Here is a 14656-nt window from a genome sequence, read left to right on the forward strand (position 1 = left end):
TAAAAAGAAGTAACAATGAGAAGTAACAATGACAATNAAAAAAAAAAAAAAACTACAATAGTTTGAATTTTAAAAAAAAAAGCAAAAAGAAACTCAAAAATCTAATCTGTTTACCTTAAGCAATTGTTATTTCAATATAAACACTCAAAGCTTAGAAATTACATAAAAAATAAAACACATATCTTGAGAACAAGCATCGATACCATTTTACAACATTTGTTGCAATGTTATTATCATAAAATCTATGTTTAAAGTTTTTTATTTCATTTTTTTAACCCTAAATAATCAGAATTTAAAATTACAATACATTAATTTGCAATTTTATTTTTCTTTGATAAGTTTATTTCCTTTCAATTTACATATAAGCAAGAAAAAACATTTTTTGCTATTATTTGATGTCTTAATATTTGAAGAAAACAAAATCTATTAATAAGAGATTTATTACAAAACTTTTAAAAAACAAACCCAAATTTTTAAAAAAAATAATTTAATAATGAAATTGCAAGTTGCTTAAAAAACTCATGTTTTTAGCCTGTATAATTTATATTTATGAAATTTATGAAAAATTGTTTTTCAAAATTTTCCTTAAGTTGAATACGAAAACAGAATAAATTGAAGAAAATTTAATAAAATAAAATCACTTAAACGTCTATCTGTTATAAAATTGGGTAGTTAAAAGGTTTAAACATTAACTTTTGGACAAAAAAATATTTGATTACAAGATCTATAATCCATGTAAAACTTTGAATAAAATTTCAAGCATTTTTAATTTTTCTGAAAATTAATAACCCAAAACAAAAATATATATATATATAAAATAATGCAGGGAAAAGGTAGATGTAAAATAATTAAAGCATAAATAAACAATGATATAAATATAAAAGAACANTTCTATTTATTAATTTCAAGCATTTTTAATTTCTCTGAAAATTAATAACCCAAAACAAATATATATATATATATAAAATAATGCAGGGAAAAGGTAGATGTAAAATAATTAAAGCATAAATAAACAATGATATAAATATAAAAGAACAAAAAAATAAATAAAAATCAGCAACACAAAAACTAATCATTTTGCAAAATAAATAAAAATGATTTTGAGAATCACATTTGTTCAGTTTATATAGATTACAAAGAATATTTAAAAAAATAAAATAGCTTCATAAAATTAGAGAATTTAGTAATAATTATATCAAACGGAAGAATAATTAGTCCCCTTCTTCATCAGATGAATAAAACGCTGTCAACAGACCTTTGCTTACAATGTTGGGTAAACTACCTATAAAATATTTTATTTTGTAAATTATATGGCTTAAAAAGATTAAATTGTTAGACAGATACCTAAATTTAATTTTATTAACACATCACATATATATGTTACTGTGAATGACTGAAATCAAGAGAATGTCGACTTTTACCGGTGATGCCAACAATCACATAGTCGCTTTGTTGAATGTCCTAAATATTTGTTATATCCGATAAAATATGTTACCAATTTTACATTAATTTATTCGTTGACATTATTTTACTTTATAACTGCGGTTGAACAGTTGACCTATTCTTGGGTTTCAGACTACTAATGTTCAAGTTCGTATCCTTGTAATTTTGAACCCAATCCAGAAGACAAGGTAGCTCCCAGATCAAGTATTGGGAGAAATTTGTCTTCGTGGAGGGCGTTTTGATGGAATCAACCTGCATTAGCATTACTTGGAGAGGAAGACCACGAGAACATCCCATGATTAGCCTGATGGCAAAGGGACTCTAACGATCTGTCTACCATTTAGGACATTCAACGTCAGCACTGTGAACGGTGCGAGCTGAATGCGTAATTCGTTACGACCAGCCATTGTTGGGATTCAAACCTGGTTCACCTCATTATAAGAGGAACACTATATCATTGCAGCTCTAGTTGATATTATGTTTATTCGATATTTTCATATCTGCTGAGGATAGATTAGGAGAAACATCAATGTTCGGAGTACCGGTTAAATATTGGGCAGTGGCACTGAACCTTAAAGAAACATTGATGAAGGACATACCGGGCAAATATATGCAATGTCAACATTCATCGGTGGAAGTCAACAACCACCAATTTTGTTCATTCACAGCAACATAGTACAGTAGAAATCCATTATAACAACAATCCATTATAAATAGCGGATGAAATTGTTGTGGTAGTGAGCTAGTATATGCAATTCAATACACGGGTTTAATGCTAAAATAGCAGTAAAAAGATTAAAAGCAAAAGAGTCATATTTACCTCTTTTATTTTATTTTGAACAATTCTTTTGAATTAAAAGTCATAACTAGATTAGGCTTCTTTAAACAAGAGATTGTGGATTGTATCATGTAGCTCTGTACTTTATGAAAGACAAAAATATCAATGACATGAATGTTTGAATGACAAGTTTTCATGTCGTAACAAGTTTTAGCAAGAAGAAAATGAAATAAAACATAATATCTTTTGATGTCATTGATACGCGATTTTATAACCGTCATTGAACAGTCGACCCACCTTTTGGGTTTACGACTACTAATGCTCAACTCTGTGGCCTTCTAATTTTGAGTCCAATCCAGAAGACAAGGGAACTCCTGTAAGAAATTTGCCTTCACGGAGGACTTTTTGATGAAACTAACCAGCATTTGCGTCAGACGAAGAAGAAAACCACGAAGATCTCCCACTCCTCTCGAAACCTCTTAACTTCCTATTGTTATCAACATATACACTTCAAAAGGGATTTACTTAAATTCACTAAATTGTCACTTATGAAAAACAATATTTCTTTCACTGGAAGGCCCTTTCAAATGAATGTATACACCTAACAGTTTAGGAGGAAGTTTGAGATTTGTTTATTTTTATTGACAAGCGGGAGGTAGTACTTGAGCATTGCTTATGCAATATATTAAAATACCCTAATTTTGAAAAGTTTTCTTAAGCATAATGAAAAGTGTAACAAAAAAATTTCAAATTTGGAATAAAAGTTGAACTTGTGAAAAGGAAAATTGAAAAGAATTTTTCGAAGAGTTTGAAAGATGAACAGTTGAAAAAAACAAAAGAGATTCCTAAAAAATTTAAAATTTTATAAAATAAATGAATTTAAACATAATTTTGTTACATCTTTTATTTGAATTTAACACTTAAATAAATTACAAAAGTAAAAACCAGAAGAGGCTTCAATTTTCTAACATAAACAAGGGTGAGGGTTTGCAAATTTCTTATTTTTACTAACAAGGGGTAAAGGGGAGTCCAAAATATGCCCACATAATATTTGAATGCCCCCCCCCCCGAGTCGTAATGAAGAAAATTTTCCAATTCAATACAATAGTAATTATAAATTAAAAAATAAAATTTCAAGGTTAAAACAAAAACACTCACTTGTTCTATCTTCCTCAACATATAAATTAACACTGTACATCACTACAGGTTGATGAATTATTTCTTTATTTTCTTCCATATGAACGGAGCTATAAAAGTAAAGGAAAAAAAAACATTTTTAAAGAAAGATAATTCCAGTTAATTTAGAAATGCACAATATGCTTACTTTATTTTAAAGGTCTAACACACTATCAAAAGTTATTATATTTGTTTGACAAATTCTTATTTTCCAAAAGAAAAAGTGATATAGTTATTGCTAGTAGCGAAAAAAACGAAGGTTGATGTTAGAAATTAATGGTAAAAAACATAGTCATGGTGATCTGAAATAAAATCAATATTTCATCCAGCTCATAAAATATTTGGCATTGTTAAATCAATAAGTATATAACAGAGTCATTTTCGAAAACTTCATATATTACGTATTGGTCGTAAGGGAATGGAAACTAATATGAACAATAATAAAAAACAAAGCATATTAAGTATTTTTATCACAATTTTGAATGGTACATATTTACATGCCTATAGAATCTTAACCATGTGTACACACTAACCATATAGTTATTTGTTTAAGCATTTCATCAGTTGATCAAATACTTCATAAAAGTAATCTAATTTAGTAATTTAAAAACCCTGACAAGTAAAGTGTTACTAATTAACCCAGATAATTACCAAATAAAGCCTTTTAATAACATACACAAACTGTTTACAGTAGCCCACCCATGTATCCACATTAGTTGACAATTGAGGTTAGTGTGTAGATGCACGGTCAACATAGAGTCAATGTACATAAAGAATATAGGAGCAAGGCCGAATAGACCAATGGAGAATGATAATATTGTATAATTTTTGTTATATGTATTTATCGCTGTGAGATTAAAATTAGTTTAACTATTGTGGGCATAAATACTTTTGATTTAAAAGTTTGCAGTCCAAGTGCTATCAAAATATCAGACAGTTTTAGCCTATGTATGTAGCTTCAGAATAACACATGAATAATACAAGAATACTATAGTTTAATAACTAGTGATCAAGCAAAGCAATACAAAAGTAGTGATAACTGTGAAAGTAGTTTAAGAGTTAGATAGTGAAAGCATTTAAGACAATTGAAAAATACAATACTACTTAAATCTCTTTTATTTTATTTTTGATTCATAAAGTATATTAACAAACAATGCAACAAACAGGATTTGTAATTATCAGAAAAAAGTGGTTTGCACAAAATTGGTAAAGGCCACCAGTAATTTTAAAAAATAAATATACATCATCATAGTTGACCAAACAGCCCAATGCCTTCCTCTGAAGATTCTTCATAACAACTTCCAATTTATCTTTGATCTCCAATTCTTTTCATTAATTGCAAGAATATCAAACTCTACCGAATCAGCCCATCTCAAACGCGGCCTTCCCTGCTTTGTCGTTCCAGTGGGTCTATATAGCAGTATCTTTTTATTGTATTGTCATCACTCATTCGAATCACGTGAGCCATCCAATTCATTCTATTTATTTTTATGTATTTAATAATATTGGGTTGTTTAATAAATATACACATACTAGCTTAAATATTACAACGATTATGAAGATCATGAAAACACTTCTAGTAGAATATATTTCCTCGAAGTTTTGGTACTTTTTGCGAAGATGGCGAAAGGTACGAAGTTATCTGATCAGGAAAGAGGAGAGATTGAAGCGCCTTTTCTCCAGAAATGAGTAGCTGTATAATTGCAATAAAGATATGAAGATCAAAGAGTGTAATCGAGATTTTCTTCAAATTTAATGATAATTATTAAGAATACTGGCAGAAGACCTAAAGCTATGCCCTCGCATGATGAAAGAAGAGTTTGCAGCGTTGCATTTACTGAGAAATACTCAACCACGAAACTTAATCAAGTGACACATTTAAATGTTTTTATTTTATTTTATAAATGTCATTGAACAGCCGACCCGATTTTGGGTTTACGACTGCTATTGTTCAACTCTGTAGCCTTGTAATTTCGAACCAATTCAGAAGACAAGGAAACTCCTGGATCAGAACCCCCATAGGTATGATTTGTTATGGGAACATGGAGGACTTTGTGACTCGACAGATTTAACGTGCATCAATCACTATTTACTGCACAGTGTTTTTTCGGCGGGCAGGGATCGAACCCACAACCTATTGGACCCAGTGCTCTACCAACCAGGCCCTACATTTAAATGCTTGTCAAAAAAAAAAAAAAAAAAAAAAAAAAAAAAAAAAAAAAANATTCATACGACTAAATAGGCTAAATCTTGATGGCTGCAGAGGCACAAAATACAAAATAGAACATTGAAACTTCAACCAACAAGTCATGACTCAATACAATCAATAGATGCAAATAATTTCTTTTGATAAATAAAAAAAATGGAATCTGATTGGAAGTATTATTGTCATGATTTAAGAAGAAAAAAATGTACTCTGAGAGCCAATTAGGAGGAGGTTCTGTGATAACCTGGGGATACTTTGCTTACAATGTTGTGGGTTCAATTGCATGTGTATTCGTCAAAATGAGTTCACAAGCTTCTCAAAATATCCTAGCAATTAACCTTATACCGAAAGCAAAATTTCTTTCAGGAGAAAATTAAATACATCAGCAAGACAATACAACTATTCATTCAAGTAACAGTACAGAAAATTAGTTTCAAGCCAACTATGTTGAAACTATGAAACAACCCACTAAGTCTCCAAATCTTAACTCAGAGAACTTAGGCTGTGGTTAAGCACAAAGTTCATGTGAATGGCAGGTTTGAAATCAACTATTGAAGACAAATAGCATAAAACAAATCTCAAACTTTGTAAAAAAAACTAGTTTATTCCATGAAAACTAGAATATTTGAAGTAATTCAGAACAATGGCTTTTAAGCAAGTGTTTAAATTTTTTGTATTAATTTTTTATATGCTATTTTTATGTTGGCTATAAAGCTTTTACTCAGGCTGAAATACTGATTTTGTATGCGTCACTTTTATTTGCTGATAATTATAAAACAAAAAAATCCTATTTGTTACATTATTGCTTAACAATAAGAATTAATAATATATAAATTCCTTTTATTTTAATTTTAATATTCTCATAATTTTTTTCACTGGCTTTAAAGTTTTTTAGATTGTATCATGACAAAATAGTACATAGGATGTGAAAAGACAAGGATTTTTTTTCTTTTTAATAAAAATATTCATCGGTTTAATATGTTCAAAATAAAAATAATGAAAAATAGGATTTACTTTTCACTAGAGGCTGGAGAAATGCCAGGAAGTGATAAGAAATTTAGTAGTTGCTTAGGCACTGGTTTACGCTTTAAAAGTTCCTATAACACAAATGTAAAATTGAAATAAAACAAATTATAAAACTGAAATAGAGAAGGGATCTACAACCATTTTCCAGCAATTAAGACACAAAAGCTACGAAATACAGTATTGGGAGCTAACATTAACAAAATGCCATTATTATAAAATAATTAGATTATGTTAAAAAGTAATATGAATGAGTTCAAAATATATAATTTATCTTTTTCTCCCGTGCAGATGATAAAAATAATTAATGCAAATAATTTTAAACAAATATACTTCTCAGATATAAAGCAAGTTATGATAAATTTATAGGTATACAACAAAAAAGCTAACTGCAATTTACATTTATCCTAAAAGTTAATTTACACTATTATTCAGAAAATGAACTTTTTTACTAATACAATATTAGATGAGTATTGCTAGAATTCTGAAATTATATATTTTATGTTTTCTGACCAGCATTAAAAAGTGCATAAAGCGAAAAAACAAAAAAACGGGGTTAAAGAAATCTAAGCATATTTTTCAAAAATTTACACTAAACTATTAGAAAATTGCATAATATTTTGTTGTTGTTGTTTTGTTTTGCTTTAAATATAATTTTAATGATGTCCACCTCAATACTTAATATTGTTTGCAAATTTACTGTTTGGTTTACATTCACAAATAAATATTGATTTAGAGTTTTTATTCTTTAACACCCTATGAAATAAGCACCTTTAAGTGCTTTTAAAAATGAAAATAAGCACCTTTTAAAAACGTTACACATCATGTAATAATAAATGGTTTTAGTATAAAACAAATAAATAAAACATCCCTGACAAATAAATATGAATTAATCAATTTAATAATCATTTATGTTTTTTATAGTATTTGTTTATTTTATAGTATTTGTTTTTTTTTTATAGTTTCTTATAGTATATTTCTAATCAACATAAAAATACTGCATAATTAAAAGAAAATTTTTATTACAGTTAATTCATTTAAAGAAAATTTTAACAATGCGTGATTTATGTGCTTTAGTTTCTTTACAAAATAAAAATTAGTATTGAGGAAAATCTTTTTCATATTTTGATTTAACGCAATTTACATGATTTGGCTAATTTCTTTTTGTAGAATTTCAATGCAGGCAGGAAAAAAATGTTTTTATTTCACCAACATAATACCAACAAAACTTTTATTTGGAAAACCACAAAATTCAAAATATAAATTAATTTCTTATCAAAAGCAGGAGAACTGCAAAGTTTTTACAAATCTATAAAATTCACTCCATAATAAAACAATAATAATCATAAAAATAACAATGGAATTTTCTTACTTGAATGTAATGTTCTAGGCCTTTTCGCCTTTGTTCCAAAACTTTAGGATTTAAATTGCGAACTTTCTTAGGGGGAAACTCTGGGGCTGAAATTATGTGTTTCAACTAAAAGCAAGAGAAAAAAAATCACAAACAACTTTGCAATATAAAAGCAAAACTTGAATATAAAACACTTAGAAAAATAATTGATCTCACACAATTGAATAGCAATAAAAAATTTATAAATTATAACTTTTTTTTTAAACTTCTGGTGCAATAAATAGTATATAATAGATCTAAGAAACATCTACAACAAGGGCTCCCAAACTTAAATCTTGTAATTACCCTTACAAGATTTAACAATGCCTCATAGTCATGTATGCTGAAGAGTCATGTATTATTACATAGATACAATATATGTTTCATATTTGAGAGATTATGAAACATAAACTATGTAAATAAATGGTTTGAGAATATAAGCATAGTTAATGCACCTTATACTTAAAATATAATCAAGTCAAGTACTTCAAGTTTAACTGGTATTAATAAGAAGGTACTGTTGAACCTTGATCCGTCGTTCTTAGATCTTTTGTTTTCCGTTTGTACCATCATAGTTAAAGGGTTTTGTCACAAAAGGTCCTATAATGTTAATATCTGTTTATATCCTTTTTGAACCTGGCAATTCACCACATCTATCATTCAGGAACTTTACAGACATTTAAGAAAATGTTGAAGAATAAAAAAGATAACTCCTGTTGTTAATGATGATTAAAAAGGGGATTTGATACAGTTTAAAGAAATTGCTTTTAACAGCACATTTAATATTTATGCATCAGTTTATTAATATGTTGAAATGTGGTGTTTTCTGTTCAAAAAATCATTGCAGACCTGGCAAAAGTGCAAAAAGATACCAATGAAAACCACAAAACAGAACTACAACCAAAGCTAAAATTTGGAAAGGCAATGAGAGGAACTTTCTCTGAGCACAGGAACTAAAAATTATAAAATTGCTTGCATTCAGAAGAAAAGAGTGTGCTTAAACATAACTTTCAAATATTTTAAGTAAATAAATGTGCTCATTCATCTTTTTGCATTTTAAATATTTTGGTAGCAAGTACATAGTCGCTTTTAACTAAAACATTTAATACTTATTGTAAATGTATTAATTTTCAAGTCTATTTACTTCTTTTCTTCATAACTTTTCATACATCTTCAAGTCATTATATGATATTTTATCGTAACTTGTATTCTTGGTTTTCTCGCATTTCTCACTTGAAAATAATAGTCCCATGAGAAATGATTGATTGAGGTTCTACAATAAATATTAGGCGTTTGTTGATATGAAAGAAAATATAAATATTAAAGTGAACTCGCAGCGCTCAGTGCATAAATTTTCAAATCTTTAAATAAAACTCAATATTACTTCAATTACTTTTATACTTTCATTACTTTTTTTGACATTTAGCTTAGAGCAATATTAACTCTTTAAAGCAACAATTGAAGTATAAAGAAGCCTCCCAAGAACAATATTATTTGGACCTGAGTAAATGAACACAGTAAGACATAATTAACAATAACATATGAACATAATTAACAATGAACAAGATGCAAATTAACATGATATGAGCAAATGAACATAAATTTAGACTTAATAATATAAAATAATCCTTGAATCTATAGCATTTATAAAGAAAAGTTTATAAAGTTAGTACCAACTTTTACTGAACTATGAAACTTATAACTATTATATTTACATCATAAACTTTATTACTAATATTTACATCATAAACTTTATTACTAATATTTACATTATAAACTTCATTATTAATTCAAAACATAAATGTGTTCAAAAAAAAGGAAGAAAGATAAACTGATATACAAAAGTTAAAAGTACATTATTAAAAAAATTTAGATATTTGCAATTTATAAGAAAAAAGTAAAAAAAAAAAAAAAAAAAAAAAAAAAAAAAAAAAAAAAAAAAANGAAAAAATCAATTAAAATATTGAAAATCAATCAATTATATAACGATCAGGAAAATCTTTACTTAATTACTATTTGTTTCAGGTTCTTAACAAAAAATTTTTATTGCCAATCTGCAGATATGTAGGCCAAAGAAAAAGGATGATTTAAAAAATTCCAAATATTGTTCCTTAAGTAATTGGAATTTTGAAAAATAAAGAATTTTATAAATAAATTCTTAGTTTTCCAAATCTCTAACTGCTTACATAGACTGTATACTGACTTGAACTATATATTGAATGTCAATTATTTCATTCATTTAAAAGTAAATTAATTTTTAAAAACTAAAATAACAAATTCTTAACAAAATTTTTTGTGTATAATTTTTATTAACCTTATAAATGCCAAATTTTTCAGTACACATTTTATATTATGTCAAATTTTTAAGCATTGAATGTGCTAAATTTGCAGATAAATTTGAATCTATGAAAATTGTGCTGCAGATTTATGTTGTAAATTTTGCTAATGAGCTAAGAGAAAATGCAGCAGCGAATTCTCCACTCAATTTTTCGTGAAAACTTTAAAATGCAAATTTAGTGTCATAAAAATCACAATAAATACAAACCTGCTTATGCAATGAATGAAAGGCACGGTATCGTCTCTCAATTTTATGGCATTTTCCAAAAATATACACTTCAATTTGAAATACCTAACAATGAAATTTATCATTAGACTTAATGATATAAAAATTATTGACAAAAAATAACATATTAAAAAACTTCAAAAAGGATATAATGCTTTATGTTTCAAATCAAAACAATAGCTTCAAAAAAACATATCATAAAACAATGCATAAAGCACATGTGTTTGACTTTCTAGGTTGTTCATTTATGCATTATGTTGATGCCATATTATTACCAGCTCAAAGGAAACTGTTACATCCGAATTAAAATCATGTAATAAATATCAATTACTTTCAGTCTTACATTAGTGTGGAAATTATATTGGAAAAAAAAATCGCAGATAATTTTTGCTTTAAATATTAAGAAAACATAGAACACTTTTATTATTATTATTCATTAAGAGCAACAAGCACTAAAGGTAGAGAAAAACTTTGTTGTATCAAAAGTAATCACAATATTATAACTAATTGGTGCAGTTCTCCAACTTTTTGTATGAATAATTATAACAGAAATTTATTAAAAAACGCTATAAAAATTCTGTTATTGACAATGCATATTTTCTAACACACTAGAACTTGTTCATACCAGAATAGTCTTTTTTATGAATATGACTTAGGACATCAGTACGATTTGTAATGAATTTCTCAATGCTCCAGTATCTAATTTAAGTTTATTTGAAAGTAAGTTACTTGTCTTTTCACAGAAGACCTAATTTTTTGACTGCATCAAAATGCATTAAAACATAAATTTATCTTTTTAATTTATAACAATCTTCTTATACTTTAGATTTACACTGTAGATTTATCTAGATTCAATCATGTACCAAATTTTATTTCAATACATTAGACAATTTTTGACGAAAATGTACCAGAAGAGCTAAACTAAACTCCGTGGCCAGACAGCCTATGGAGGACCAAGGCCTATTGTTCCCGACTCTGTTTTGGTGACCATGGGATATGGGATGCAGAAGCAGTTGATCCTTTAGGGTGGTCAGCCAAACACAGAAACCCTTAGTGTAAAGTCCCCAAACAGGCTTGCTACCAAAAGAGCAAATGAAGAAAAAATATTGTATTATTTGCATCAAAACTTTTCAACTTTTATTATGATATCTTATCCAATTAAATTTAAAAAATTCAGTTGATTCTTTTTCTCATGCACCCTTGATACATATTGATGTAATTTATTAATTTATCTTTGGAAAAATCTTAGAAAATATTAGTTTTTAAAAAAAAATAAAGTAAAATTTTTTTAGGTTATTAGCAATATTTTTTGCATCTCCATTTTTCCTAATTGATAGAAGCAATGAGAAGTGTAGCTAATGGATAAATGTTGAAGATAGTAAAGTCCAGTTAATAATAACTTTGAAACAGGGCCAGATTAAGCATACGCGGGGCCCTTAGATTAAATTTTTTTCTCATATATTTTTTTTTAAATTCAAATATAAAAGTATTTATACATCTTTTCATTTAAGAAAGCATACTTAAAATAAAAATAAATAATAATAAATTAAATTTCACTTTATTTTATTAAATTAGAACTAAAAAATAATCTCAAAATTTTGAAAAATCATGAAAAATCATTGATTTTTTTAATTTTTTAAAATTTATTTTCAAAAAATCCATTTTAAGGGGGCCCCTAATCATTGGGGGCCCCAGGCCATGGCCTAGTCTGGCCTAATGGGTAATCTAGCCCTACTTTGAAAACTCCTATCATAGCATCAAACAATATAAAGATAGTAAATTCTGATTTGTAATAACTTTAAAGACTCTGATGAAAGCATTCAAACATTACAAAGAGTAAGTAGAGAAAATTCAGAACTTTGAAAACTCATAGCACGGGAATAAAATATTATAATGACAGTTTATACATATAGTTTCTACAGTTACACATATTTAATCAAAAGTAGGCTATACAAATTAGACAATATGAAAAATTCAATATTTTTAAGAGACAATTATGTATAAATAACTATTTTACGTCATCACAAATGCATAAGTACAAACCGTAAAATGTTTCCCATGATTCCCTTGCACTTGATGAAAATTAGGAATAAAGGCACTAATCATTTTGATAGCACTTGATTATCAACCAATAAAATAAGAGTGTCTTTAGAAACACTCATCAGGTACCTAAAAAATATCAAAACATTAATATAAATGAAATATTACTGAATTAATTAATTGAATAATTAATTATTACTGCATTAACATATTGTAACACTATTGCATATTAAGGCCCAAAATCTCGATTACCACCATATCTATACTTTTTAACTTATTACCACAATTAAGCTTCACTGTCAAGCCAGGGATATTTCTATATCTGTACCTGTTCGTGCTAAATACCTTTGCTAAGGAGTAAAAGTGTTTTTTGGCTCAAAACCTTTAAGAAAATAAGTAGCAGAGTGCCCAGAGGTGGTTATGAGTTGTGTCCCTCTAAAGTTACTTTTAATTCTTGCATGCAACTGCTAGACAATTCATCAAAATTTTGTGACTTTTTGGTACAGGTACCAATACAGTAATCTTCCTGTGGAATTAAAAATCAGTAGAAATTTTTTACAGCCCACTGAAATAGAATAGTACTCATATTAGTCTTTAAATGTAAAGCAGAATTGGGGGATATTTCGGTCTTGTGATCTGTGGCAGAATAATCACCAAGTCTTGGCAACTTCCAGGTAGCTGCCCGCAAGAAACTTTAAAAAAAACATCCCAGAAGGGGACCAACTCGAAAGGTATAACTCGTACCCACCTCCATGCAAATACAAAATTTTTTTTTTTAAATTTGTAAGTTTAAAATATATCTTGTACCTTGGCGATTGTAGTAGGCATGACAGATCACGATATGGAAATATCCCTCCCTGCAGAATCCATGAGAGTAAGTAAGTTATTATATAAATCATAGTAACATTAAAGAATTAAGCAGAATTTTTATTCGAAATTTCAAGCTTCATTTTGCGTTTAAACATCATAATAATTACGACCTATTATGATTAATCACAAATTCATGACGGTATTGTTATTGAATTTACTAAATAGGCCTAAAAAAACAGAATTCAGGAAGAAAAATAACAATACATTTCTTAGATATATTTATTATCAAAATTTCAGATAAATGTAAAAATTGTATTAAGACGTATTACTGACGAATAGATTTAGTTTACTTTACAAAAAATCACTGAATGCGGTTTCCAACAGTGAAATTCTAAATTAAAAGTAAAATGTAAATAGACTTTATACAATTTGCAAACTTAAATCATATTTGTTGAGTGTTAAAGAATGTTAAACAGTTGTTCAGGTTTTCGAAATAATCAAGGTAGCTTGAATGTGGATGATTGTCATTAGCTAAATGTGATTTTAAAATTTTTATGAAGTCATGAACTAATAAATTCAATAAAGCCAGAGCATTATTTTTAATTATTTACATATACTTTACCAAATTATATCAGCTCAAAGATATTCCGCTACTGCACTATCGCCATATAATTTTTAGCTTTATTTATTTTTACGTATTTAGCTACCTATTTCTGTCCGTTTCTGACGCAACTAATAAAATTAAAGTTACGCCGAGAGTTCCGCCATGATGATTGATTTCATGGCGCTACTAGTCAAAAAAAGTGTGATTATCTTTATTTTTCCGATTCTTCTACATACTTATTTCAGCTATAAATGTTAAAATTAAATAGACTTGGCTCTGTCTTCTTTTTCGTAATCATCATATGCAATTATCATTTTCTAGAAAAAGTAACTTTAGAGTAATAGAGAGATACTCTCATTATTTAAATATTTTAAGATAAGTAAAAAAAAATTTAAAAAATGAGAACATCTTCCAAATTATTTTTCCTCAGATTCAATAATAATAAAAATTACACAGTTAAATAAAGCAGGAGGAGAAAAAATTACTGAGAGAAAGTATGGAAAAGGTAAAGATCAAATGCAAATGAAAAAATTTCCCTTTCCTCATTTATGAGAAATAAGTTCTTTCAATTTAAATCAAGAACAAAAACCTAGTCTCCATTCCGCAGGTGTCTTTGTTTAATA

The 14656-nt window shown here is 27.5% G+C and overlaps 1 protein-coding gene across 1 annotated transcript; it reads right to left on the bottom strand.

The window, feature by feature from the left end:
* Nucleotides 1-1083: 1083 nt before the first annotated feature.
* LOC107447285 (sorting nexin-24) lies at nt 1084-14171 on the bottom strand. Its single transcript, XM_043048958.2, has 7 exons — nt 14052-14171; nt 12623-12748; nt 10562-10645; nt 7999-8103; nt 6618-6700; nt 3380-3468; nt 1084-1282 (listed from the first exon to the last, which is right to left on the bottom strand). The coding sequence occupies exons 2-7, from the start codon at nt 12683-12685 to the stop codon at nt 1212-1214; spliced, it is 495 nt and encodes a 164-aa protein (XP_042904892.1). The 5' UTR covers nt 12686-12748; nt 14052-14171; the 3' UTR covers nt 1084-1211.
* Nucleotides 14172-14656: the final 485 nt, after the last annotated feature.

This window comes from Parasteatoda tepidariorum, chromosome 7 (genome assembly GCF_043381705.1).
Source record: "Parasteatoda tepidariorum isolate YZ-2023 chromosome 7, CAS_Ptep_4.0, whole genome shotgun sequence".
NCBI lineage: Eukaryota > Metazoa > Arthropoda > Arachnida > Araneae > Theridiidae > Parasteatoda > Parasteatoda tepidariorum.

Bases quoted from the DNA above. Each gene is read 5' to 3' on its own strand.
- LOC107447285 (XM_043048958.2), bottom strand. From the start codon at position 12,685: ATGATTAGTGCCTTTATTCCTAATTTTCATCAAGTGCAAGGGAATCAT. The intron at 10,646-12,622 runs GTTTGTACTTAT...TTTCATTGTTAG, and splicing joins ATCATGGGAAACATTTTACG to GTATTTCAAATTGAAGTGTA. The intron at 3,469-6,617 runs GTAAATCCTATT...TTACTTTTATAG, and splicing joins TCTCCAGCCTCTAGTGAAAA to CTCCGTTCATATGGAAGAAA.